Here is a 22,772-nt window from a genome sequence, read left to right as displayed (position 1 = left end):
GGGCATTTCAGGCAGGAAAGGTGCAAGATCAGATGAAATATCGAGAAAGCCATCTAATTCAGCCATTGTAAACTCATATTTGCCTCAGAGGCTCTCGACAATCTTCCAACACGCCGCGTGCATGGCTCGACTTTCGCCTAGGTGACAACGGAAAGACCACGGTAGTACGTGGTATTTGCTTTCTATTCTAAAGGAACAAAAATTGTAACCTGGGATGGAGTAGGACATTTCGCACGGCAGCATACTTTACAAATTGGTAGCGGATGCCATATCCTCCCAGTCGTCGCATATCTTTAACTTGGCTTGGGAGTTATCCCTGATTGCCTTCAATGCATCCGGTCCAACCGGAAGTAGGGCAGGAAGCAGTTTGCTAGCACAACGACCCTGACACTTAACAGCATCCACAACCAGGGCTGCTGCTTTGGAAGGATCCCCTGGCTGATTGCCATCGGTGGCACTGCAACCCGCCTGAATTAGTTTATTCATCTCCGCGTATTCCGGCAATGGATTTGGGGCTCGGTATAGAATATTTCCCGATGACATAACACTGGTACGAAAATACCCAGGCGTGACCATGCAAGTTCGGAGGCCAAATGGCTCGATTTCAAGGGCGAGGCTGGGCACCAGTCCTTCAAGTAGACCCTTCGACGCTGCGTATGCGCTCGCGCCTGGTGCACCATAATAAGCGCCAACGGATGACATGAACACAATGGTTCCCATCTGCCGACTCCGCATGTATGGTAGAAAGGCGCGCGTAAGGTTAAGAGGCCCAAAGGCGTTGTTGCGAAGGGCACGAGTCAGGAATGCTTCGCTAGCGGCCGTGTTAGGTTATAAACATGCACAATGAATGGGCTTTCTCAAGTCTCACTCGATCTCTTCAAAAACGCCTGCGTCAATATAGGCGGCATTATTGACCAGGACATCGACTTTCCCGTAGATTGACCATGCTTCTTTAGCTTTGGCATTGAGCACTTCTGCTGGTGCCGTCACGTCTAGCTCCAACACAGCGGCCCCTGCCTCTTTCAGAGGAGCTAGACGTTCAAGGGCGCTCTTGTCTCGCGCTCGAGCCGTTGCGATCACTTGATCGCCCTATTTGCCGTTCGTTAGCAATCTAGATTTAACTAAAAAGTGGGTAGAACCCAATAGCATACTGCCGCAAGGATTGCCCGGACTAGACATTCTCCCAGACCAGAGGAGCAGCCAGTCACAAGCCAGGTTTGTTGGTCAGTCATGGCTTTTATTGTCGAATGACACTTTTGAATATGACCAAAATCGAGGAATTTCAAATTAGACTGCTACGCTCTTATACTTGGGTCCCTTCGTCATGTTAGGCCCCCGGCGCTAAGGGGAGCACCCACATTTAGAACCTCGACTTGTATGTGCGTGTTTATAATTGGTTCATAGGCTCGCGGTTAGGCCATCAACTCTCGCACTAATACTGATTCCCACTCCTTCAAAAGGCCCTCGACAAAATCCTGCTCATAAAAAGCGTCATTAAAATGGCAGGAAAGATGCAGCTGACCCACTCGTGTCCATAGATAGGTTTGCAAAAGTCGGTTGATTATTTGGACACCGAGCCACCAGTCTTCGATCTCCGCTGTGCCTGCGGGACCAGCATGAACTGCGGGCAAATGGTCGTCGATGATACCAAGTGAGCTGAGCTCGGGGTGCGCGGCACCCGGTGCTTGGATTGCTAGTTCTAGTGGCGTCGCCAGCAATGCGCCGATGCTCTGTACGTAATATGGCATCATTTCGAACAGTGGCTGTAGATCGCGCTGGTAATGGGCAGACAAGGTTGCAGCTATAGCATTGTAATCCTTGTTGACACCCAATTCAACGCTACAGGGTCGACCTGTATGGTACAGACCAGTCGCTCCCTGAGGTCCACTCCAGGGCACCGGAACCCGATCGCGGACATTATATGTGTTGAAGCAGATTAAGCGACCGTCCGCGGGAGCCATATGCCGTCGTGCAGTGACGATAAGAGCGGATTGGACAGCTGTCGTGACTGTCAGGCCACGAGACTTGCTCGCCGCTACGAGTTGCTGACTGAGATCTTTGGAAAGACGAGCACTCACGCGGCGCGAATTCCCAGGTGAAGTATTTGGAAGAGTTCTGCTGATGGAAGCTGGTGCTGAGCCAGTGGCAAGAACGGACAGCTCAGCCTCGGTAGCTCGTTTCATTTCGTCGGTAATGTCCAAGGAGATACAAGCGACCTCATCCAAGCTTGGAGGTATGCGTGACACTTCAGAGCCATTGAATTCTAAGGCAGATTGAAAACCTCGAACAAGCAATGTCAAGAAGTCGTGCTGCAATAGGATTAGGCCTATCCCGTCGGTGCGCCAGTGAGGTGTACGGAATAATAACTCCCTTGACTGTGGCAGATAATGAAGCATGAATAGGGAGGATGGCCGAAGAGATGCATCCAGACTCTCCGCGGAGCGAGTCTCATTGGAGTGCACAATAAACGTATTCTGTAGCCATTCGTTGAGGCTTTCCGAGGAAGGAACTGTATAGATCAATCGAGAGCCTGTCTGGTCAGGAACAGCTGCGATCTGCGGGTGTTGGTGCCGTAATGCCTTCCAAGCCTGGTGCAATTCCGTCACAGCGGGTGCATTTTTAAGCCGAATACCACTGGATACTAGGTATTGCTCCTTCTGATAAGGTGTGCCGATTGCTGCAATGCCACGATATAGGAGCTCGAGGGTGTCGAAAGGACGCTCATATTGGCCGATCTTAACCTGATGGAAGGGCATCTTATCGAATAACAGAGGCAGAGACCAAAGATGTAATCATGGTAATAGGGCCCTCGTCTTTAAAGCGAAATCCCTTCGCCCCTTTAGGCGTCCAATTTTGGTGGGGACCCCATTGCCAATCCCAAGTCAAGCACTCTCGCACAGTTTACCTAATCTATCTCAGTGGGTTCGGGACATTCTAGCACCACGCCTACGCCAGACCTCTTTCTTAAGTATAGGAACCTGGATGAAATAACTATTTATTAATATCTGCGGCGTCCGATAGCCACCACAATTCCTTTTTCTAATGAGAAATGCCGGATCTTGGTCCTTATGGGTCTATTCGAGATCGATATAGACCATTCGCTAGCACCACATCGTGCGCTTGCCGGCTTTAAATTGTCGTCAATAACATTAGTTTCTTACTATGCACTATATTCCCTCACGGCCACATCTCGAGCTCCGTCGATACTAAGCTAATCTAATATCTAACTATTTGATTGTGGGACTATAGCCAACGCTTTAGTCGGGTCAGCCGCTCGTGATTATAGACAAAGTTGTGCCCTTAGTAAGTTTACATTTATAGACAGGCAATTTCCCATAGCAGCGAGTATTTTTGTTATGCTTAGACTGCTAGCTTTCATATCTCTACTGCTCTTCCGTGAATAGCTCTTCGCGAATAGTGCCGGGGACGCCTTTACAGGACTACAAAGTACTGCCATTCTCGATATGGCTGTTAATCCAGGTGCTGCGGACTTGCGGGGCAAGGTCTGGTTCGTATTTGGAGGAACGTCTCTGGCCACACTCATCTGGGCCTACTTTCGCATACCGGAAACATCAGGCCGCACATACGCAGAGATCGACTACTTGTTCGAGAACAAAGTGCCCGCCAGACACTTTGCCAAGTACCAGGTTGAAGGGGATTTCAAATGCAGAGGAAAAGTGAGACGGTGATGGTAGTCGAGCGAGAACAAATTGTTTCCCTCCTTCATTACGAGATTGGGTTGGCTGTTTGATCTTAATAGATGTTGGAACGAGGGTTAGATCCGCCTAAGTCAATTGACGAAATTATCCTGCATAGAATTGGATTTGATGTTAATTATATAGGGCTCATTCTTAGGATAAGCCAAACACAAACCAAGGCCTTACCATAGCCTTAGACAAGACATAGAAGACCTGGAAATGTAAGAAGAATGCAATATCGTTATGTGGGCGTGGATACCAGATGACAATAGAGAAACAGTATTCTATAAAGGGCAATGGAGAAGGTAAGGTGAAGATGAGGGTGGACATGCAGCGAAGAAGTAGATAGGGAAGCAGAAGGGAGCGAGTGTGTGAATCAGATCACAAGAAAAGAGAAAATTATCGGGAGTCCAAGCGCTTCACAAAGCGGCTTTACAATCAGGAAGAAAAAGACCAATGGAAGAGGCACACAAAATAACGGCAATGCAGTGTCCGTTCTCATGGCTGGTTGGTAAAGGAGATGTGGAAATAATGATAACAGAAAAAGGGCACGCGCTGTGTATGGGAACTGCATCGATCGATCGGGGGTATAGATAGGAAGGAAACCAGCAAGAACAAGAATCGGGCAAAAGAGACAAAACAAAAAAAGGGTCTATCGTCTAGCCAACACGGCGGGAATGAGAATCGTGGCGGGAACAGAGTGTCAAACGATAAGCTCCCGCTCAAGTCGCTGGTTTGGCAGCAGCAACGTCATAATCAACAGCAGCAGTAACAGCAGCATTTTCAGAACCAGCGTTCTCCTTATCGTTGTCCTGTGGAGCGGGTTCGCTGCTCTCGAGGCCATCTTCAGAAACAGTAGTGGCGGTTCCCGGACGACGCGGTGCACGAAGCGACGAAGACCGCGGAGGACACAGAGGGCTTGATTCGAGGTCGGGAGCAGGGGCAAGAGCCGGCTTGCGGGTTGAGGAGGGAGATCCGGTCTCCACGGCATGCTCATGCTCGGGGTAATCCATGATTGGAGTCTGGGGTTTGATAATTTCGGCCGGCGAACCAGGAATCACCTCATCGGCAGGGTCAAATTCATCGACTTCCTCAATGTCTTCTTCTTCCATATCCTCGCCGTCCTCTTCCTCTTCGATTATCTGGCTCTTTCGTGTGCCGGGTCGTGCAGCTGCGAGATCCAGAGCGCTGTTGTTTGGTTGCTTGCCTGGGGGAGGCGAGCTGACCGTCCCCATCCCGCCTGATACCATCAGGTTGGCCGTGTGAAGCATGGGGCCTTTGAACGCGGACCGTTTGCGTCGAGCAAAGACGAGGCTCGAAGACGGTGAAAATAGCATGGGTGCAGGTGCCGGCTCGTTGAAGACCGATCCCGACTGTCCCGCGGCCCGATCATCAAAATCCCGGGCCGTCCCGCCAGACCCTCGTACTAGTCGGATATTGCTTGGGAAGCGAGCTGAAGGGCCTGGGGTGGTGGGCAGAACCTTGAGGGATGAATGGGGAGATTTGGAAAGCCTGCCGGTTGGGGTGTGTGCAGTTTCTAAGCTGTTGGATGAGAGAGATGATGCTTTTGAGTGGGCACGAGTGTGATGAATACTACGGATCGAGGAGACTGAAGACGAGGTGGATTTGCGACCTCGTAACCCGGTCGATGAATGTCGGTAGTATGAACCCCGCGGCGTGATCGGTGAGGGCGAAAGCGAGTTGCGATTGCTAGAGTGCCCTGTGTTCAATGCCCGCGTTTGACGCCCATAAGAGTTGCGGTTCTGACGGTATGACGCGCTGCTGGGAGCAAGACTGCTGGCCGTGGAGATCCGTTTGGCCTGGGTTGGAGTCACGACCTCCTCTCCTGTAGCTTCGCCAGCCGAAGACGACGTGACGGGATTCTTTCCGCTATCCTGGCTCTTTGCAGGGCTGTTCTTCTCAGACATAAATTTGCGGGAGACCGCCTTTGCATTCGGAGACTTGGCCCTCTTGGCCGACTCGACGAACCAATGTTTGAGTGAGGCCAGCTGGCTAATAATCGGATATTGGTGACGCTTGGTGCGACGTCGAAAGATACCCCCATGTTGCGCCAGTTCCGGCTGTGAGGCACTGACGGGAAGCATGCTGCCTCGCGATCGTCGCTTGTCTTTCGGTGGTGGAACAGGGCGTCGTCGTATTGATGCGTGTGTGTTAACAGACTTGATAGATTGGGCATCCGCAGGCCGTGGTAATTCCATCGGTTCTGGTAGAGGTTCAGGGAGCGCGGGAAGTTCTGGAACGGCCAGCTGAGAGGGTAAGCTTCGTCTGTCTCGGCGTCCGCGTTCCTGGAGGTTGCTGCTTGAGTTTGCTTCTTGACCTTCTTCGGCCACATCCATCAGGGCTGACGACCGTTTCTCGAACCGGCTACTTGCAGCACTGAGACGGCGGAGGTTCTTCGTGTCGGCTTCCCGTTCCCGTCGTCTGCGCTCTCTCTTGGCCTCCTTCCGCTGCTCCTTCTCAATCAACAGTGCCCACCATCCAGCAAGCGGATCGCATCGCTGAGCCAACACATTCTCAATGACCTCGTCGATGTTGACACCGGCACTTTTCATTCGCTGCAATGTCGTCTTCTCCAATGGTGTGGTGAATGGGGATGATTGCGGGATTTTCAGAATGGCTAACTGCTCCGCCGCGTGCTCCGCGAGAAACGGGTGAGCTAGAATCTCATCTAAACTGGGACGGATCAACGGCCGTTTGGAAAGGAGCAGATTGATCAACGCCTTGGCATCATCCGGGAACTTGTCGTCCTTGAACACCGGTTCCTCCGAGAGGATCCGGGTTTTGGTCACTTGGTCGTCATCCTCGTCAAAGGGGAGCTCCCCGCTAGAAGTGCATAGAGGATAATGCCCAAGCTCCACACGTCCACCTTCTCGCCTGCATATTTCTCTCCCTTGAGCATCTCCGGCGCGCTGTAGCAGATGGTGCCGCAGAACGTCTGGAGATAGCTCGCCTTCCCTTCATACTCGCGCGTGAACCCAAAGTCGCACAACTTGACGCTCTCATGCTTGTCCAGGAGAATATTTTCCAGCTTGAGATCCCGATGCACACATGATTTACTGTGGACATAGGCCACCGCTCCCACCAGCTGTGTAAAGATCCGTTTCACTTTCTCGACCGGGAGTGGGCCGTGGCGGAGGAGGTAGTTGTAGAGTTCGTCGCCTAAACCATCGGGGTGAGTCCATTGTCAGCGTCTTTCTTCCCCTCTGGAGAATGTGTCGTACCAGGACAATACTCGAGCACCAGCCAGACCAAGCTCTCAGTGACAATGACCTCGTACAGGCGGGCGATATGCGGATGGCGGAATTGGCGGTGATGGTGGATTTCGCGCACGAGATTGGTATCCTCCTTGCTGGATGACTTGAGCACGACCTTGGAGCCATTGGTGAGCTTGTGCGACGCCAGGTAGACTTTGCCGAAGGAGCCTTTCCCGATCAGCCGGCCCAACGTGTAGTTCCCTACGCTGCGGAGGTCCTTGGAGGAGAATTCCCTGTGGAGTATGGGTCAGAGGTGGGTGATGATGGGCGGTCGGGGATGCGTACTTGAGCAATTCATTGTAAGAGCTGGCAAGCTGTTGGACGAAGTGGTTAGTGGCCCGACTTCACTGGTAACCACACAAACACACACATACCTTTTCCTTCTGTTGCTGGCTTTGAACCCCCGCTCTCGTCCTGGGCGGCATGTGTCAAGGGCAAGCAGTGCGCCAGGTGTGTTGGTCAGAGTAGGTATCGTGAAGTCAGTCAGTCAGACATTCGGAGTCGAAGCCAAGGGATAACGGTGGAGTGGATCTGTTGCGTTTCCATCAATCAATGACGCCCCTGAGGCCCCTTTCTGACTAACCTCTTTGTCCGACAACAATAGAATTATTTCTCGTACAACTAGTTCTTCCGCTGTAGACTATTGATGTCTAATGGAGATTCGATATTTATTTATTCAAAGATACACAGCCGGCCCTCAGTCAGGCACTGACTTCGCTCCGCCGATGCCTAATCGAGGTGGCCGTCGCGTGGCCCGCTGACCGGCAATTGACTGGCCGTCCGGCCAATAGATGCCTCGGTCAAGGCTACTACCACCAGGGCAGAGACTCTAAGTGTCGAACAGCGCTCTCACTGGCTCCCAGCGAGGGATCGACGCGACCTAATCCCGGCTCACCCTGGAAAGCAAGCGACACCATCCCGAAGTACGCATGAAGCAGATCTAGATCCAATTAATTCAGCACACAAGTCAATTCAATAAAATTCCGGCACTGACCTGGCGGTTCCCCAGCACACTTCCCAAAGCCGCCGATGATATGTTGCGTCTTCTCGAGGAGATATCGCCGGTTGCGCGTTTCGTCGACCAGAGATAGTCGATCCAGCATCTTGGGGAATCAGCGGATGGCCACGTGTGAGAACAAGGCTCACTTACCAGGAGAGATGCCTCATTCCAAAAGGAATAGCAGGTATCTGCGACCTTGTTGCACCGGCCGTTGAAGCCGGCACAGGGTATTGCGTCGCCATCCCGTGGTGTGATGTCGGGCAGGCTTTGGATCTTTTCGTCGAGCGATGTGCCGGGGAGTTCGTCCAGTACCTCATCCTCCGGCTCGTCGCTAAGCATCGCTGTCTGCCTTGACACCAAAAAGGCCAGCAATGCCTCATACTGTCTGGTGCCAGGTGTCAGGAGCGGCGTCGGTGGTAAGTCATTGGATATTCGCTCCAGCAGGGTCAATGAGCCAATGGCGCAATATGTGTGGCCACCTGGATCATGTTAGAAACAGTATGTAAACCAAATATAAATCAATCACCAACCATGCGCTTCCCGAAAGGGAGACTCGGCCATGCCGCCATCGTATGTCTATTCGAGGCGGATCAGTTTCCGACCGCGCAAGATCAGACAAGAAGAACAGACCTGACACGCCTCAATGAAAGAGACCAATTGCGCCACATTTATGTCCTCCACGCCCTCGAGCCCTTTCCCACTTCGCCCGCGAAGGATATACCGTGTCCCCGCCGCGCAGCAACAATATCGCAAGTCCCGCCCACCCTCCACCCTCCCATCCACGCCGAGCACTTCTCCAAAACTCCCATCTGCGCGCTGAGTCTTCGGCAGCCACTGCAGACACGCCCTCCGGTCAACTCGCGACAGGTCATCGCCCAGCACGAGGAGATTCACCAGCGCAAAGAAAGTGGCGGGCACATTGGCCGGATCCCAGACTGCATTCACGCGATTGAGCTTCTCGCGCCCGAAATCCGTGCCGGAGAACCCGCGGAACCCGCCCGATGGTACCTGACAGTGGTAGATCCACTCGATATAGCCTTGTCGTTCAGTTGGGGTGGTTTTGTCGTGGAGGACGCCCAAGACGTCGAGTCCCGAGAGGGTTAGGTAGGCGAGGAGCATGCGATTGGAGTCATTGGAGGTGTAGAGGGAGGGTAGGAAGGTCTTGAGACAGCGTAGGTAGTACTTGACATGGCGGTCGGTGTGGAAGGCCATGATATGAGGGCCGGAGATGATGTTGAGGAAAGCAAGTCGAGCCCGCGGATCTTCCCCACATGGTCTGTCCCTCTCTTTTCCTTCCTCCCTTGTTTTTTCCCTTCACTCTTCTCTCACATTTGTCGCACACCACAACCATGGTTTTGATCTCATCCAAAACCCTCATCCAGGCACATGCCGTGCTCCTGCTGGTCATTGCGGGTTACCTCGTCAAGAACCCCGAGACGATCACCGACTCCGACCTGGTGTTTATGCTAGGCGAGAGCCTGAAGATTGTAACTACGCCGCCAACCCTCTCTCGCCGAGAACCAACGAGCTAACTCCTACAATAGAACTTCCCCTCCATCTCCAGCCCCCAACAGTCCAACCCATTCACCTTCTGCGCCGTGCTGCTTTTCGTCGAGGCCCTTATCGACCTAGTCCTCCTCTCCAACATCCCCTTCCACGAAGCTCTCGACGAGGCCCTACCCTTCATCCGACCCCTGCGAAACACCAACCTCCCTTCGGAGGATCTCCGCGTTCTGGAAACGCTACCCGAGTACATCACCAAGTCCTTGACGGTCTATTGGAACGTCTGGGTTGCCATTTCCGGCTGTCGGTTCCTGGTGTACGGCGCCCTTGCGTTCTTTGTTTACTATGGCCGTGGCGAGTACATGCTGTCGTCGTATACCTCTGCGGTGGCGACTTCGGGCTTGAACCGTTTGAAGCATCGTGTGGTGTTTTCGTTTGGGTTCATGGAGATGATGACCTGGTTCTGGGTAAGTGGTTCTCTGCACCACTCTCTTCACATTCGACCGGCTGACACGGCTCAGATCTTCAGCACGCTCCGTGACGAGCGACAGGAGCGATTGACCAAGCTCCTGGAAGACGCTCGCGAGAATTGAATCTCCCTGTCCGTCGAATTGTACTTATAGAAAGAAAACGTCTTGTTCATCCAACCGTGATTATTATTGAGGTAGTCTGGATCAAGACAATGCTATTGACACATATTATCCCGATGAAGAAAAAAATATCCACAGCCATTACTTTCCCCGAGGTACGCGCAGTGACGAGCAACAAAAGGACCGGAACCCCTTCTTTTCAAACTATCATGATCTCACTCTCCTTCACCGTTCTGAGTTAGTACAGAGTCTAAACCAGGATGGCGAAGGCAGCAGCAGCACCTGCCGCGGCCATCAAGGAGCTATCCTTGCTCTGGCCGAACACAGCGGCGTTGGTAGTGGTCGAGGCCGCGGCCGAGGCCGAAGTCGAGGTAGTGCCAGACGCCGTGCTAGATCCCGAGGCAGTGGTCTGCGTCATGGTCGTGTTGCCGGTGGCCTCGGAGCCCGTGGCGGTAGTGGAGCTCGAGCTCTCTCCGCCAGTGGACGAGCCCTTGTCGCAGTGAACGCTGTTGGGGATGTCGGTCACGCCGCCCGTCTTGCAGATCTTCTTGGCGACCTCGATGGTTTCTGTGGATGATGAGTTCCATGCGCTTGATGAACGTTCACGACAGGTACATACTCTTTTGGTCCGCCATGTCGCACGCCGGTTCCACGCAGCAGGCCATCTTGTTGATGAACGACTTGGTCTTGCAGATGCAGCCAATGTCCAGGCCGCAGTCCTTGGGAAGGGCATTTGCGACGCACTCTTTCTGGACGGTGTCAGTGGAGGTTCTGGGTCCAATGGGGAGCTTCACGTACGGCGCAAGATGGGAGATCGCTCATCAAGCCCTGGGCAGCAGCCGAGGCGGCGAGGGCAGCGACAGCGGTGATGTGGAAGAACTTCATGTTGAGTGTAGTAGTAGAAGTAGAGAGAGGAATGGGAACGTGAGGCAAATGAAGATGGGGAAGAGAAAAGACAAAGAGAAAGAGAAAGAAAGTCAGCTAAACAGTCCCCGCCTTTTAAACTGGGTCGAGAGGGCACGGTTCGTTCAGGGACCCGGTCATTGTGATACCTCCGTTACCTACGCTTTCTCCGTCTCGTACCCGGTTCATACATGGTTCATACGCGTTCTTACCCACCCCTTTCCCTGTTCTTCCCCAGATTCGGCAGGGACTAAGCAATCACAAACTGTGCCGCGTCATGATCCACTCCATTGGTCCTGGACGAGTGTGATGCCTCGGCTGTCGCCACTAATGAATAGTTCATCCACTTGGTACTTCGGTCCCACTGTCGATCGCCTTCAGGGGCTTCACCTCACCGCCGTCACACGGCCCACGCACGGTCGGTCTGACAACTAGAGGAGAGCTAACGTTAGGAGAATCCTGGTGTGACTAACAAGCTCTCCAACTACCGTGTTGCTGGCTTAGCCTTGTTCTTCCCCCTCTCCACTCGACTCTTCACTTTTCTCTCTGACATATTACATTCCCCACCATGGGTCTCGGGGTGCTGGAGGATACGAAGCTCGACCAGGTGCCGGGTGAGAGTGCCTGCGAACTGGTGAAGAGCGTTGCTAATATTTTGGCTGTCAAGGTACATCCGATGTCTACGAGCAGGACCGCATCAACAGAGAACATGCAAACATCGCCGGCCTGAAGTATGACTACTCCGGCAAAGTGCCCATCATCCTCGTGCCACAGCCGAGTGACGACCCCAACGATCCACTGGTATGCATGTAATCATCCCGTAAACGTTCATGAGCTGACCCAAACCTAGAACTGGCCACTATGGCGGCGCGACCTCATCCTCGCCGTCCTGGCTTGGGTGACGGTGCTCTGTACCTCTATGAGCTCCATCTTGGCTCCCAATACGCTCAACATCGCCGAGGACGATGGGATCACCATCACCGACGCCGCGCTGCTGACCGGCTACCACCTGTGTGGCGTGGGCGTGGCGGGGATCCTGATCGTGCCCACCGCGCGCGTCTGGGGCAAGCGCCACCTCTTCCTCATCGGGCACGTCTTGATGATCGTCAGCTGTGCCTGGGCCGGGGCCAGCGGCTCAAACGGCACCAGTCTGCTCTGGGCGCGGGTCTTCCAGGGCGTGGCATTGGCGCCCTTCGAAGCGCTGGTCAATGCCTGCGTCGGCGATCTATACTTCCTGCATGAGCGCGGGAAACGCATGGCCGTCTCCAACGTCGCCCTGTTCGGCGCCGCGTTCTTGACCCCTGTGCCCGTCGGCAAGATCACCGCAACCATGGGCTGGAAGTGGACATTTTATTTCGTGGCGATTTTTCTCGCGGCCGCGCTACCACTCATGGTCTTCTTTGTGCCGGAGACCGCGTACCGGCGTGCGGATTACCTGAATACAGATTTCAGACACAAGAACCGAAACCGGAACGGATCTCCGGAGGCTGAGCAGCCACTGAGCCGTGAGTCCAATGGAGAAGAGCCCAAGGATCTCCCAATTCAGGGATTGAATGGCACGTTGAATGGCACGTCGAACACACAGGTTACTGCGCAGCAGCCAGTTCTGGAGAAGGATTCATTCCTCAAGACCTTGAGGCCGTTCAATGGACGGAAGACCGACGAGAATTTTTTCAAGCTGCTCCTCCGTCCGTTTCCGCTGTTCTTTCATCCAAGCATCATCTGGGTGAGTAGCCGAGTACCTGCATGGAACGAACACCAGATACTAACGGTAAACGCAGGCGTGCTTGATCCAAGGTGTCATCATCGGCTGGGCCGTCTTTCTGGGTGTCATCCTGGCCATCGTCTTCCTGACCCCGCCTCTGTGGTTCTCCGAAGTCCAAACGGGCTATCTGTACACGGGTGCCTTCATCGGCTCCATGGTGGGACTTGTGTTGTCCGGCCTGCTCAGCGAGGCGATAAACAAACTGATGATCCGCCTCAATAACGGCCGATATGAGCCCGAGTTCCGCATCTTGCTGGTTGCCTTCCAGCTCATCTTCTCCGGCATCGGGCTGTACGGGTTCGGCTGGACGGCGGGTGATGTGGAGCACTACCACTGGCTGCTGCCGGATGTCTTCTTGATGTTTGTTATTATCGGCATGGTCATGGGTGCAGTGGCCGGGTCACTATACATCGTCGATGCCCATCGTACGTGCCCCCATACATCATTGTCGGGGACTATTGCTGACTGCTCGTACAGGGGAGATCGCCGTCGAGGCGTTTACTTGTCTACTGGTGTTCAAGAACATGTTCAGCTTCGTCTTAACCTTCTACGCCTACGACTGGTTCAGCCACGGCGGAGTGAAACACACGATGATCGTCGTCGGCAGCATCGAGGTGGGAATTTGTATGCTAAGTATACCCATGTGTAAGTGGTTTCCGCGATTCACTCGTCTCCACCACTAACTGGATTCAAGATGTCTTCGGTAAACGGAATCGGTCCTTTTTTGCGCGTCATGATATCCTTGAGATGTTGAATTTGTGGTGATTGAAATGTTGTTTCAAAGCGTTATGTCCGCGCTCTCATGCAGCGAATGTATACCTAATCCATGATGTATACGCTAGAACATGCTTGGTTATAATCAATTACAGATGATTGACTGGATCGATTGTCTTACGCCCTGATCTATTCTCTAAGTGTGTTCATTAATCAACCATGTACATAGAGGGCCTGTATCCCCGGGCTCAAGTCTCCGGCGTGTCCTCCCCCGCAATCCACAAGCCCTTAGCTCCCCTGCTCGCATCTAAAACATCCACCAATAGCATCACAGCCGGGGTATTGCTACCGCGAGAACCGAGAAAACGAAACCAAAATAAATAGACACGAAAATCTTCTCTCCATTGAAGAACATCAGCCAAAAATGCGCATCTTCAGCATTGTTCCTCTGCTTTTCGTTGCGTTCCTCTCGGGCCTCGGCCTGGTCGCCGCCACCAACGATGGCAACACCACCGCCGTAACCTGGGACCCATACAGCCTGTCCGTGAACGGTGAGCGGGTGTACATCTTCTCAGGCGAATTCCACTACATGCGCCTCCCCGTGCCGGAAATGTGGCTGGACGTGTTCCAGAAACTGCGCGCGAACGGATTCAATGCTGTGTCCAGTGCGTCTTCCCCCGAAAATAAATAGCCCTATATAGACTATGACTAACCTCAACTACGTACTAGTCTATTTCTTCTGGAGCTACCACTCCGCCTCAGAAGGCACATTCGACTTCGAAACAGGTGCCCACGATATCCAACGCGTCTTCGACTACGCCAAACAGGCCGGTCTGTACGTGATCGCCCGCGCAGGGCCGTACTGCAACGGCGAGACCTCCGCCGGCGGGTTCGCGCTGTGGGCTGCGAACGGGCAGATGGGCAAGGAACGCACAAGCGCTGAGTCGTACTATTCGCTCTGGCAGCCGTGGATTCTAAATGTCGGCCGGATCATCGCCAGAAACCAGGTCACGAATGGCGGGCCTGTTATTCTCGTTCAGCATGAGAATGAATTGCAGGAGACGGATCACAGTCCCACCAATACACTCGTGGAGTATATGGAGCAGATCACCGCTGTGTTTGATGAAGCGGGGGTGATTGTCCCCAGCACCCATAATGAGAAGGGCATGCGCTCCGAAAGCTGGTCCACAGACTATGAAGATGTCGGCGGCGCGGTCAATGTCTACGGGTTGGATTCGTATCCCGGGGGATTATCCTGCACGAACCCAGACTCGGGATTCAATCTCGTGCGTACCTACTACCAATGGTTCCAGAACTACTCCTATACGCAGCCGGGATTTCTCCCCGAGTTTGAGGGCGGCTGGTTCCAGCCCTGGGGCGGGTATTTCTACGACCAGTGCGCTGCAGAGCAGTCCCCCGAGTTCGCGGACGTGTATTACAAGAATAACGTCGGCTCTCGCGTGACATTGCAGAGCCTCTACATGGCCTTCGGTGGGACAAACTGGGGATACAGCGCCACGCCCGTCGTCTATACATCGTACGACTACGATGCGCCATTGCGTGAGACTCGCGAGATTCGAGATAAGTTGAAACAGACGAAGTTGCTGGGTCTTTTCACCCGAGTCTCGAGTGGCTTGCTTCACACGGAGATGGAAGGGAATGGCACGGGGTATACTGATGACAGCAGTATCTATACTTGGGCCCTGCGGAACCCGAGCACGAATGCTGGGTTCTATGTTCTTGCGCATGACTCGAGTCCGTCTCGCGATGTGACGGATTTTTCGTTGAATGTCAATACTTCAGCTGGTATGTGGTCTATATGTGTTACAGGGCTTTGCTAACACTCCGTGAACATAGGTGCCCTCACCATCCCGGATATCCAACTAGATGGCCGCCAGAGCAAGATCATTGTCACGGACTACCAGATCGGAACGCAGTCCAGCCTGCTGTACTCCTCCGCCGAGGTTCTGACCTACGCCACCCTTGATGCTGACGTTATTGTGTTTTACCTGAATATCGGCCAGAAAGGCCACTTCGCCTTCAAGGATGCACCGGCCCATCTGACCTACCAGACCTACGGCAATTCACAGGTCAGCTCTGCGAAGGCAAATTATGGGGCCCAGTACTCGTACATCCAGGGGCAAGGCGCGACAGTTATCAAATTCTCCAATGATGTGCTCATCTACCTGCTCGACAAGGAGACGGCGTGGAATTTCTTTGCCGTTCCCACGACATCAAACCCCAATGTTGCTCCGAGTGAGCAGATCCTTGCCCTAGGTCCGTACCTGGTTCGTGAAGCTACGGTCAGCAGGGATACCGTTAGCCTTGTTGGCGATAACGCCAATACTACTTCCCTTGAGTTAGTATACCGTGCATTGGATTGCCCACAAAGAAGCTCTACTAACGATGCATTGCAGAGTATATGTCGGGTCTTCCAAGGTCAGAAAAATCAAATGGAACGGAAAGGAAATCCAAACCAAACGGACAGCCTATGGCAGTCTCATTGGGACCGCCCAGGGAGCTGAAAATACAAAGATCTCGCTCCCTGCCCTGGGGCCGTGGAAGGCGCAGGACACCATCCCCGAGATCCAGCCCGACTACGACGACTCACGCTGGACAGTCTGCAACAAATCGAGTACCGTCAATGCCGTCGCGCCGCTCTCGCTCCCAGTGCTCTACTCCGGCGACTACGGCTACCACGCCGGCACAAAGCTCTACCGAGGCCGATTCGACGGCCACACCGCCACAAGCGCCAATATCACCGTCCAAAGCGGTGCCGGAGCTGGCTGGGCCGCCTGGCTGAACGGAGCATACGTCGGCGGTGCTCTGGGCAGCCCCAGTCTGGCCGCGACATCAGCCCTCCTGCCCTTTAATGGCTCCACACTGCGCGACACTGACAACATCCTGACCATCCTTATGGACTACACGGGCCACGACGAAGACAACGTCAAGCCCGCCGGCACACAGAATCCGCGCGGCATCCTCGGCGCCACGCTGTCCGACGGCAACTTCACTTCCTGGCGCATCCAGGGCAATGCCGGCGGCGAGGCGAACATCGATCCCGTGCGCGGTCCCATGAACGAGGGCGCGCTGTACGGCGAGCGAATGGGCTGGCACCTACCAGGCTACAAGGCGCCGGGCTCGTCTCCCACATCCAGTCCCCTCGAGGGGGTCGCCGGCGGTGCTGGCGCCTTCTACACGACGACCTTCCGCCTGGACCTGGCCGACGACCTGGACGTTCCCATCGGTTTGCAGCTCGGCGCGCCCAACGGCACCGCGGCTGTCGTGCAGGTCTTCATGAACGGGTACATGTTCGCGCACTACCTGCCCCATCTGGGGCCCCAGACGCTCTTCCCCTTCCCGCCAGGCGTGATCAATAACCGCGGCGAGAATGCCCTCGCCCTGAGCATGTGGGCATTGACTGATCAGGGCGCCAGCTTGGATCAGGTGGAGCTCGTGGCATACGGGGTTTATCGTACCGGATTCGAGTTTAGTCGCGATTGGTCATATTTGCAGCCCCGGTGGAAGGACAACCGTAGCCAGTATGCGTGAGTGGTAGTTTAGTATAGTTAGTTGTTAGTCAATGGTGAACTGATCCGCGGCATTCCTTCCCACTCAAATTCCTTCAGGCCAAAAACAGGGCGATGTTGGTGGTGGTTGTGCCCAACGTCAGACTGTCCACCGCCATTCCTTCCTTTCTTTTTCCGGGAAATCCACCCAACGAACTGTCAATCTGTCAGTCCAGGAAACTAAACACTCCCCCTTTCTGCCATTCATTCATTCATCCTGAGTTTTCCCTCTGCAATATAATTGTACATATATAATACCTTCTTTCCGTCATGGCCCGCCAGTCCAGTATTGACCTCGACTCCCCCGGCCGGCCATTCGACAATATCATTAACTTCCGCGATGTCGGCCGCTCGGTTAATGAGTTCTGCGGGAAGCAGTCCGTCCCCTTGCTTACCCCGGCATTGATTCACAACCAGACTGACAGGACCTGCAGAATTCTGAACGAGGGCATTCTCTTCCGCAGCGCCAGGGTATTTTTCTCTTCTGTTCGATATTTCAAGAAGTGCCATTGATGTATCTGTCTGTCGGTTATAGCTTGACGATGCCTCCGAACGAGATAAACGCCGCCTTGCAGATGAACTGCATATCTCGACCGTGATTGATCTACGCTCAAGGTGAGCTTCTCTCTCTCAGACGAATCAACCATGGACTAACCGACGCAAGAACCGAGCATGAAATGGCGACGCGCAAACGCCGCTCGGAGAATGAGTCGAACAACTCGGCAGAGCCATCAGCACCGCAAACCCAGAGCCCCGCTGATGCCCAGGAACATCTTCTGCTCATTCCTGGGTGTCGGCGCGCTCTAATCAGTCTCACAGGCAAGGGGTTTGAGCGGGCTCTGTTGTGGAAGCTCGACTGGTATAATTACGTGTTTGTACTCCCTCTCTCTTCCTCCCGTCGTCTTTTCTCCACATCTGTCTATTGAAAATATTAGGTAGAATCGCTCACATCTTATAGAAAAGTCATCACCCTAGCAGCAACAGGCTACCGCGACACCGCAATCAAGCTCGTCGGCGAGCAAGTCATGCGGCCGCGCGGTCTGACCGGCCTAGCCCAGGACACGCTAGAAGCCAGCGCCGCCGAGCTGCGAAGCGTATTCGAGCTGCTCGCGTCTGAACAGACGTACCCGGTTCTCGTGCACTGCACGCAGGGCAAGGACCGCACGGGTCTAGTTGTGCTGCTGATGCTGCTCCTCGTCGGGGAATCCGTTTCCCCCGCTGCTATGGCGGACGACTACACGCGGTCGGAGCCCGAGCTGGTCTCTGAGTTTGATGAACGCATTCGTGAGATTCGTGCCCTTGGACTTGATGCGGAGTATACGCGCTGTCCGCCTGGATTTGTCGAAGCGACTACGAAGTACCTCGATCTACGATATGGGGGCGTGCGGCGATATCTTACGGGCATTGGGATTGATGCTGACATGCAGGGGCGGATTCGGCGCAAGCTCATCTTCGGTGGGATATAGCCGTTCAGCCGTTCTTCTCTTTTCTTGTTTTGTACAGATACGATACATATGACCTGGCGGCAGGTGCATCACAGGAGCGAGTGCTTATGGTTGGGAAGAGAGAAACATTTGCATGAATACACCGACACCCCTTCTTCTAATGTACATATCATGACGCAAACCACCTTCTAATACACTCCATGCAAGAACCACATTTGTGAACAGGTATCAAAATAACCACAACCATCAAAACAAAACATTATCAATCATGATTGCATATATATCAAGCGACAAGGCAAGAGAAGACAATTAAAAGTGGGCGCCCCGGTAGGCATTGGTCGGGTTCGGGCCCGTCGAGTCCGTGGTCAGCGGCTCATCAAGAGACATGCCTCCGTGGCGTGCGTTGGGGGCCTCGTGCGCCATTTCCAGACGCTTTTCACCCTGCGGTAGATGTCTGCGGGTGCGCACGGAGGGGAGCAGGTCGAGAACGAAGGAGAGGATGTAGCCGGTGAAGACAAAGGCAATCACTAAGAAAAGGTTAGTGGGAGATCTGAGATATACGATTTGAATAATACATACCCCATTCGAGGATCGCGGCAGGGTTCTTCTTCGACTGGTCGCTGCTGCGCATGAGCAGCCCAAACGCGATAGCGAGGGCAAGCTCGATAATCACAAAGGCAAGTTTGATCACGAAACTCGCCATCAGGACCTTGTGCTGCGAGCGGTAGAAGATGCCGAGGCGCAGGTACTCGGCGCAAATCAAGACGGCGCTGATGAGGTATCCACCGCTGAAAAGACGGTTAGTCGCAGTCGCCCTATTGTGACAGCAATACTCACATGAACATAATCAGGAAGCCATCATGCAGATGCGGGTGGTGGACGGTATCAAAGATCGATAGCAGAATCAGACCCAGCGCGCCGGCAAGGGCAAAGAAGAGGGAGAGAGCAGCGCAAGTCTTGTCGAAGATGCCCTTGTTAGGAACCAGTTGGCCGACATGTCGAAGCCAACGCTCCGCAAGGAACGACAGGTCCAGAAACACCACGGTGACCGTGCTTCCAGCAATAAACAGTGGCTTTAGTCCCTCCGCACCTATATCCGAAATGTATCTAATCGTTCCGTTAGCTTTGATTGAGTCTCCTCCAATAGGAGAGGGAAGGGCATACGCAATCGTCTGTCCTTGCTCCATAGAACTGTAATGCGGCTTGCCTTCCCTAGCCCAGGTAGCAAGCATGGCTATCAACATGGCTAAATAACACCAAAGGTTAGATCATCGGAATCTAGTATGCGGATGCCAGGGTAGCCTTACCAACCCACATGCAGGCCGACATGACCGGGAAGATCCAGAACGAGATAACCCACATCTCTGCGACGACAGGGGGATGCGACGCGTAGTGAGATGATCAATGATCCGATCAGGGACTGACAATGGCGCGACACGTGCGCTGGGAGATAAGATGTAGATGCGATAAAATAGACCAAGAAGCCCAATGCTCGCGCAGGCTAAATGACAGGGGACTAGTGGCGAGTCGACCAGATCGGAATCCGTGGACCGCTCGCCGAGAACAATGTTTATACACGAATGACCTGAAGTGGTATCACCAAAGCCGGCATTCCAGCGCTAAAAGGATCGCCCGTGAAGAAAAGGTTCAGCCGCCAACCAGCGCGCAGGGTGCGGGTGGCGCTCGGATGGCGAAGAATCCAAACGAGGGTCGGGTAAATTTCGGGTAGGAGAGAGGAGGGCGACTGTGAGGTGAAAGGATGAGAATAACCAGGGGATATGAAGGGATATTCTGTGAGAAGGCAGAGAGGAAAGAGGTAAGGGTGGATGAAGAAATGGAAACCAGGCGGCGACGTCATCGGCCAAGTTTCCTGGCCGGATCGCCGGCTCCAAAGAGCACAGCCAACGCCCCACGCGGAGCAGTGTTGCGATTTGCGTATTCATATTTTTTATGGGGGTGCATTACTCAGTCCATATTGTGAATGGGTTTCTTGCCACATCTTGTATTACTGCCTGATGCGGATAATAAATGCTGAATTACTGTACTGCTATATCCATGCTTGGCTCTATCCCTAGAGCCCCGTCTATTCAAGAAACGCCCGTGCGTGGTAAGAACTAAACAAAACAAACGATCTTTGAAACCCTTCTCGTTGGAAAACACATGGACACGAAAAAGGGCAACCCTGCGAGAGACACTCTCCCCTCAACGACCGGCCCGTCGTCCTCGCCCACGGCGATTGCCAGAGACAGGCCGCTGGAAGCCGGACGGACCTCGGCGCTCAACCACCTTCACCACCTGCACTTCATCCTCTTCTTCTTCCTCCTCCTCATCACTGCTGGGGGTCTCCTCTTCCTCGCCTTCCTCTTCGCTGCTGGACTCCTCCGACTCGGTCTCCGATGGAGCTGGCCGCGCTCCCCGGGACTGGCGGCCGTCCATGGAAGCCCGATGATGAGAATGATAATCAGGAGGGTAGCTCGTCCGATTCCTGGGTCCAACTCGAAGATCGGAGGGTACGGACGGCGGGTATTGGGGCACGTCGGCGGCGTATGGGTCCATCGACGCGGGATTGAAGTACGGCGGAGCCCATTGAGGATCGTCTGGTAGTGGCCGCGCATACATATGATGCTGAGGCATTGACTGCGAACGGCCGTTGGAAAGATACGGTGGGTATGTAGGTCGGAGGGGCGAGTTGGACTGCTGGGGGCGGAGGGAGTGCGTCGTTGGGGTCCGTGGTCGCGGAGCAGAAGATGAGCTCGTCGGCCGGCCGTGCGCGGCGCCTGCTCCCCATGGCCACATCCCCTGGGCATCAGGCGCAAAGGGTGGATAGCCCGTTGGCTGCTCAGGCGGAGCTACCACTGTGTTGCGACGGGAATTCGGTCGTCCGGCCGCTGGAAGGGCGGGATTTTTCGAGTTCTTTGGGCGTCGAGTTCCGTCCGTCTGTAGACGCTTGCGCTCCAGAGCGTCCAACTCCCGTTGCGACAACTTGACATTCTTCTTCCCCATCATCTGCGCGCGGCGAATCCGCTCCAGCGCCTTCTCCACCAGTTGATCCTCCTTGTCCCGCATTGCGAGTTGAACCGCGTAGGACACCGTGCTGTCTCCGTGATCATACAAGTCATAGTCCGCCCCGTCGACCACCGATTGGGTTTCGTCATTCATTTCATCGTGGTCTGCCAGCCGCCGCCGTGCTCCCCGACCCCCATACTCCAACTGTCGCATGTACGGCAACCGGCCACTGCGCACCAACTCCCGCTGATACTCCGCCTCGTCAGCCTCTTCTTCATCACTCTCCAGCTCTTCCACCCGCGCCATACTATCCCACTGCGCCGCTCGTCCCCTGTTGTGTCTCCCCATTCGTGCCCCTGGTGGTCTTCCCCAACGGGGCATATCATAAGGAGTTCGCGGCCGACCACCTAGACCGCCTCCTCGGAAAAAGCATTCTCAATTGGTTTATCCATGAGGGATGCGTGGCCGAAAACGGTCACGCCTGAAGCCCCGATCAGCCACAGCACCGTCGCGATGGGCGAGGCCCAGATGCCCAGGGGCACGCCAACAATCAACAGACCCGTGTAGAGCTGAGATGTGCTGAAGCGGGAGAAGCCCAGGTCGAGGTCGCGGCCACCAAGTTTCCCAATGCCGTAGAGACCAGCCGTGACGAAGATGATGACGAACAGCAAGAGCGGGTTGGTCAGCAAGCTGTAGATGCTGAGCATAACAAAAACGACGGCATAGTTGCTGGAGAAGTAGGACAGGTTGTAGTTGACACGGCTCTGGACCTCACCGAAATTGGCCGGCTTGGACAGACGCTTGAGGTCGAGGAACTCGGAGACGGGACGCAGGTTGGCGAAACGAGTGCTCATGGACTGGCTGCGGAGATTGTTGAAGCGATCGCCAAAGCGCGAAGTGATGGCGTCGATGGGGATTGAGATGGCCATGATGAAGATGTGTGGGGGAGAGACGAAAGGGTGAAGAATGAAGACGGAGAGAATGAATGAAGGTGTGTTTTTCCCCCTTTCGCGGCTGCAGCCTTTTTTTTAGTCAGTCAGCCAGCTCAGCGCAGCACGGCCCCTTTTGTTTGTCTCGAGTTTTCCGCTCTGGGCGAGTCGCTGCTTGCGGACTACATAGTATGGAAAGAGTGACCGTAGTAAGAGGAGGAGGAGAAGAAAATCAATAACTAGAATGCACCAGAGATCTATTCCCCTTTATATATTACTATCCTTGCAGTCTCAATGGGATCTCGATTGGGCCACGTTGAGTGGTGGATCAGCCCGACCGCTTTTTTTTTTGGATCTGTCACTGATTTACCTTTC

General features: G+C 54.1%; 11 protein-coding genes across 11 annotated transcripts; 3 read left to right on the top strand and 8 right to left on the bottom strand.

The window, feature by feature from the left end:
- Positions 1-246: 246 nt before the first annotated feature.
- On the bottom strand, positions 247-1,232 carry N7474_003930 (SDR family oxidoreductase; the record flags this gene model as incomplete). Its single annotated transcript, XM_057195345.1, has 3 exons — positions 247-811; positions 869-1,089; positions 1,152-1,232. 3 exons carry the CDS (start codon positions 1,230-1,232, stop codon positions 247-249), a joined length of 867 nt encoding a protein of 288 aa, XP_057052741.1.
- Positions 1,233-1,412: 180 nt separating this feature from the next.
- Positions 1,413-2,756, bottom strand: N7474_003929 (uncharacterized protein; the record flags this gene model as incomplete). The annotated part of the gene is made up of 1 exon (XM_057195344.1): positions 1,413-2,756. The coding sequence occupies one exon, from the start codon at positions 2,754-2,756 to the stop codon at positions 1,413-1,415; it is 1,344 nt and encodes a 447-aa protein (XP_057052740.1).
- Positions 2,757-4,420: 1,664 nt separating this feature from the next.
- Positions 4,421-7,398, bottom strand: N7474_003928 (non-specific serine/threonine protein kinase; the record flags this gene model as incomplete). The annotated part of the gene is made up of 5 exons (XM_057195343.1): positions 4,421-6,535; positions 6,580-6,878; positions 6,941-7,206; positions 7,259-7,287; positions 7,348-7,398. 5 exons carry the CDS (start codon positions 7,396-7,398, stop codon positions 4,421-4,423), a joined length of 2,760 nt encoding a protein of 919 aa, XP_057052739.1.
- A 384-nt stretch (positions 7,399-7,782) lies between these two features.
- Positions 7,783-9,185, bottom strand: cdc43 (protein geranylgeranyltransferase type I subunit CDC43; the record flags this gene model as incomplete). The annotated part of the gene is made up of 5 exons (XM_057195342.1): positions 7,783-7,913; positions 7,968-8,076; positions 8,124-8,452; positions 8,504-8,549; positions 8,604-9,185. The coding sequence occupies 5 exons, from the start codon at positions 9,183-9,185 to the stop codon at positions 7,783-7,785; spliced, it is 1,197 nt and encodes a 398-aa protein (XP_057052738.1).
- A 137-nt stretch (positions 9,186-9,322) lies between these two features.
- On the top strand, positions 9,323-10,069 carry N7474_003926 (uncharacterized protein; the record flags this gene model as incomplete). The annotated part of the gene is made up of 3 exons (XM_057195341.1): positions 9,323-9,460; positions 9,518-9,943; positions 9,998-10,069. The coding sequence occupies 3 exons, from the start codon at positions 9,323-9,325 to the stop codon at positions 10,067-10,069; spliced, it is 636 nt and encodes a 211-aa protein (XP_057052737.1).
- Positions 10,070-10,316: 247 nt separating this feature from the next.
- N7474_003925 (CFEM domain-containing protein) lies at positions 10,317-10,951 on the bottom strand (the record flags this gene model as incomplete). The annotated part of the gene is made up of 3 exons (XM_057195340.1): positions 10,317-10,633; positions 10,686-10,815; positions 10,865-10,951. 3 exons carry the CDS (start codon positions 10,949-10,951, stop codon positions 10,317-10,319), a joined length of 534 nt encoding a protein of 177 aa, XP_057052736.1.
- A 586-nt stretch (positions 10,952-11,537) lies between these two features.
- Positions 11,538-13,383, top strand: N7474_003924 (putative MFS transporter; the record flags this gene model as incomplete). The annotated part of the gene is made up of 4 exons (XM_057195339.1): positions 11,538-11,583; positions 11,637-11,770; positions 11,820-12,695; positions 12,751-13,383. The coding sequence occupies 4 exons, from the start codon at positions 11,538-11,540 to the stop codon at positions 13,381-13,383; spliced, it is 1,689 nt and encodes a 562-aa protein (XP_057052735.1).
- A 489-nt stretch (positions 13,384-13,872) lies between these two features.
- On the top strand, positions 13,873-18,483 carry N7474_003923 (Glycoside hydrolase family 35; the record flags this gene model as incomplete). Its single annotated transcript, XM_057195338.1, has 6 exons — positions 13,873-14,113; positions 14,178-15,254; positions 15,306-15,807; positions 15,866-16,996; positions 17,682-17,888; positions 17,976-18,483. 6 exons carry the CDS (start codon positions 13,873-13,875, stop codon positions 18,481-18,483), a joined length of 3,666 nt encoding a protein of 1,221 aa, XP_057052734.1.
- Positions 18,484-18,771: 288 nt separating this feature from the next.
- On the bottom strand, positions 18,772-19,824 carry N7474_003922 (Frag1/DRAM/Sfk1 family protein; the record flags this gene model as incomplete). The annotated part of the gene is made up of 4 exons (XM_057195337.1): positions 18,772-18,989; positions 19,042-19,250; positions 19,300-19,708; positions 19,770-19,824. 4 exons carry the CDS (start codon positions 19,822-19,824, stop codon positions 18,772-18,774), a joined length of 891 nt encoding a protein of 296 aa, XP_057052733.1.
- Positions 19,825-20,664: 840 nt separating this feature from the next.
- N7474_003921 (uncharacterized protein) lies at positions 20,665-21,816 on the bottom strand (the record flags this gene model as incomplete). The annotated part of the gene is made up of 1 exon (XM_057195336.1): positions 20,665-21,816. The coding sequence occupies one exon, from the start codon at positions 21,814-21,816 to the stop codon at positions 20,665-20,667; it is 1,152 nt and encodes a 383-aa protein (XP_057052732.1).
- A 59-nt stretch (positions 21,817-21,875) lies between these two features.
- N7474_003920 (putative COPII vesicles protein Yip3) lies at positions 21,876-22,397 on the bottom strand (the record flags this gene model as incomplete). Its single annotated transcript, XM_057195335.1, has 1 exon — positions 21,876-22,397. One exon carries the CDS (start codon positions 22,395-22,397, stop codon positions 21,876-21,878), a length of 522 nt encoding a protein of 173 aa, XP_057052731.1.
- Positions 22,398-22,772: the final 375 nt, after the last annotated feature.

Source organism: Penicillium riverlandense, assembly GCF_028828495.1.
Source record: "Penicillium riverlandense strain IBT 135883 chromosome Unknown utg000003l_segment0_segment0, whole genome shotgun sequence".
Classification (NCBI taxonomy): domain Eukaryota; kingdom Fungi; phylum Ascomycota; class Eurotiomycetes; order Eurotiales; family Aspergillaceae; genus Penicillium; species Penicillium riverlandense.
The sequence above is the reverse complement of the archived record's forward strand: the minus strand, read 5'-3'. Positions and strand labels throughout refer to the sequence as shown.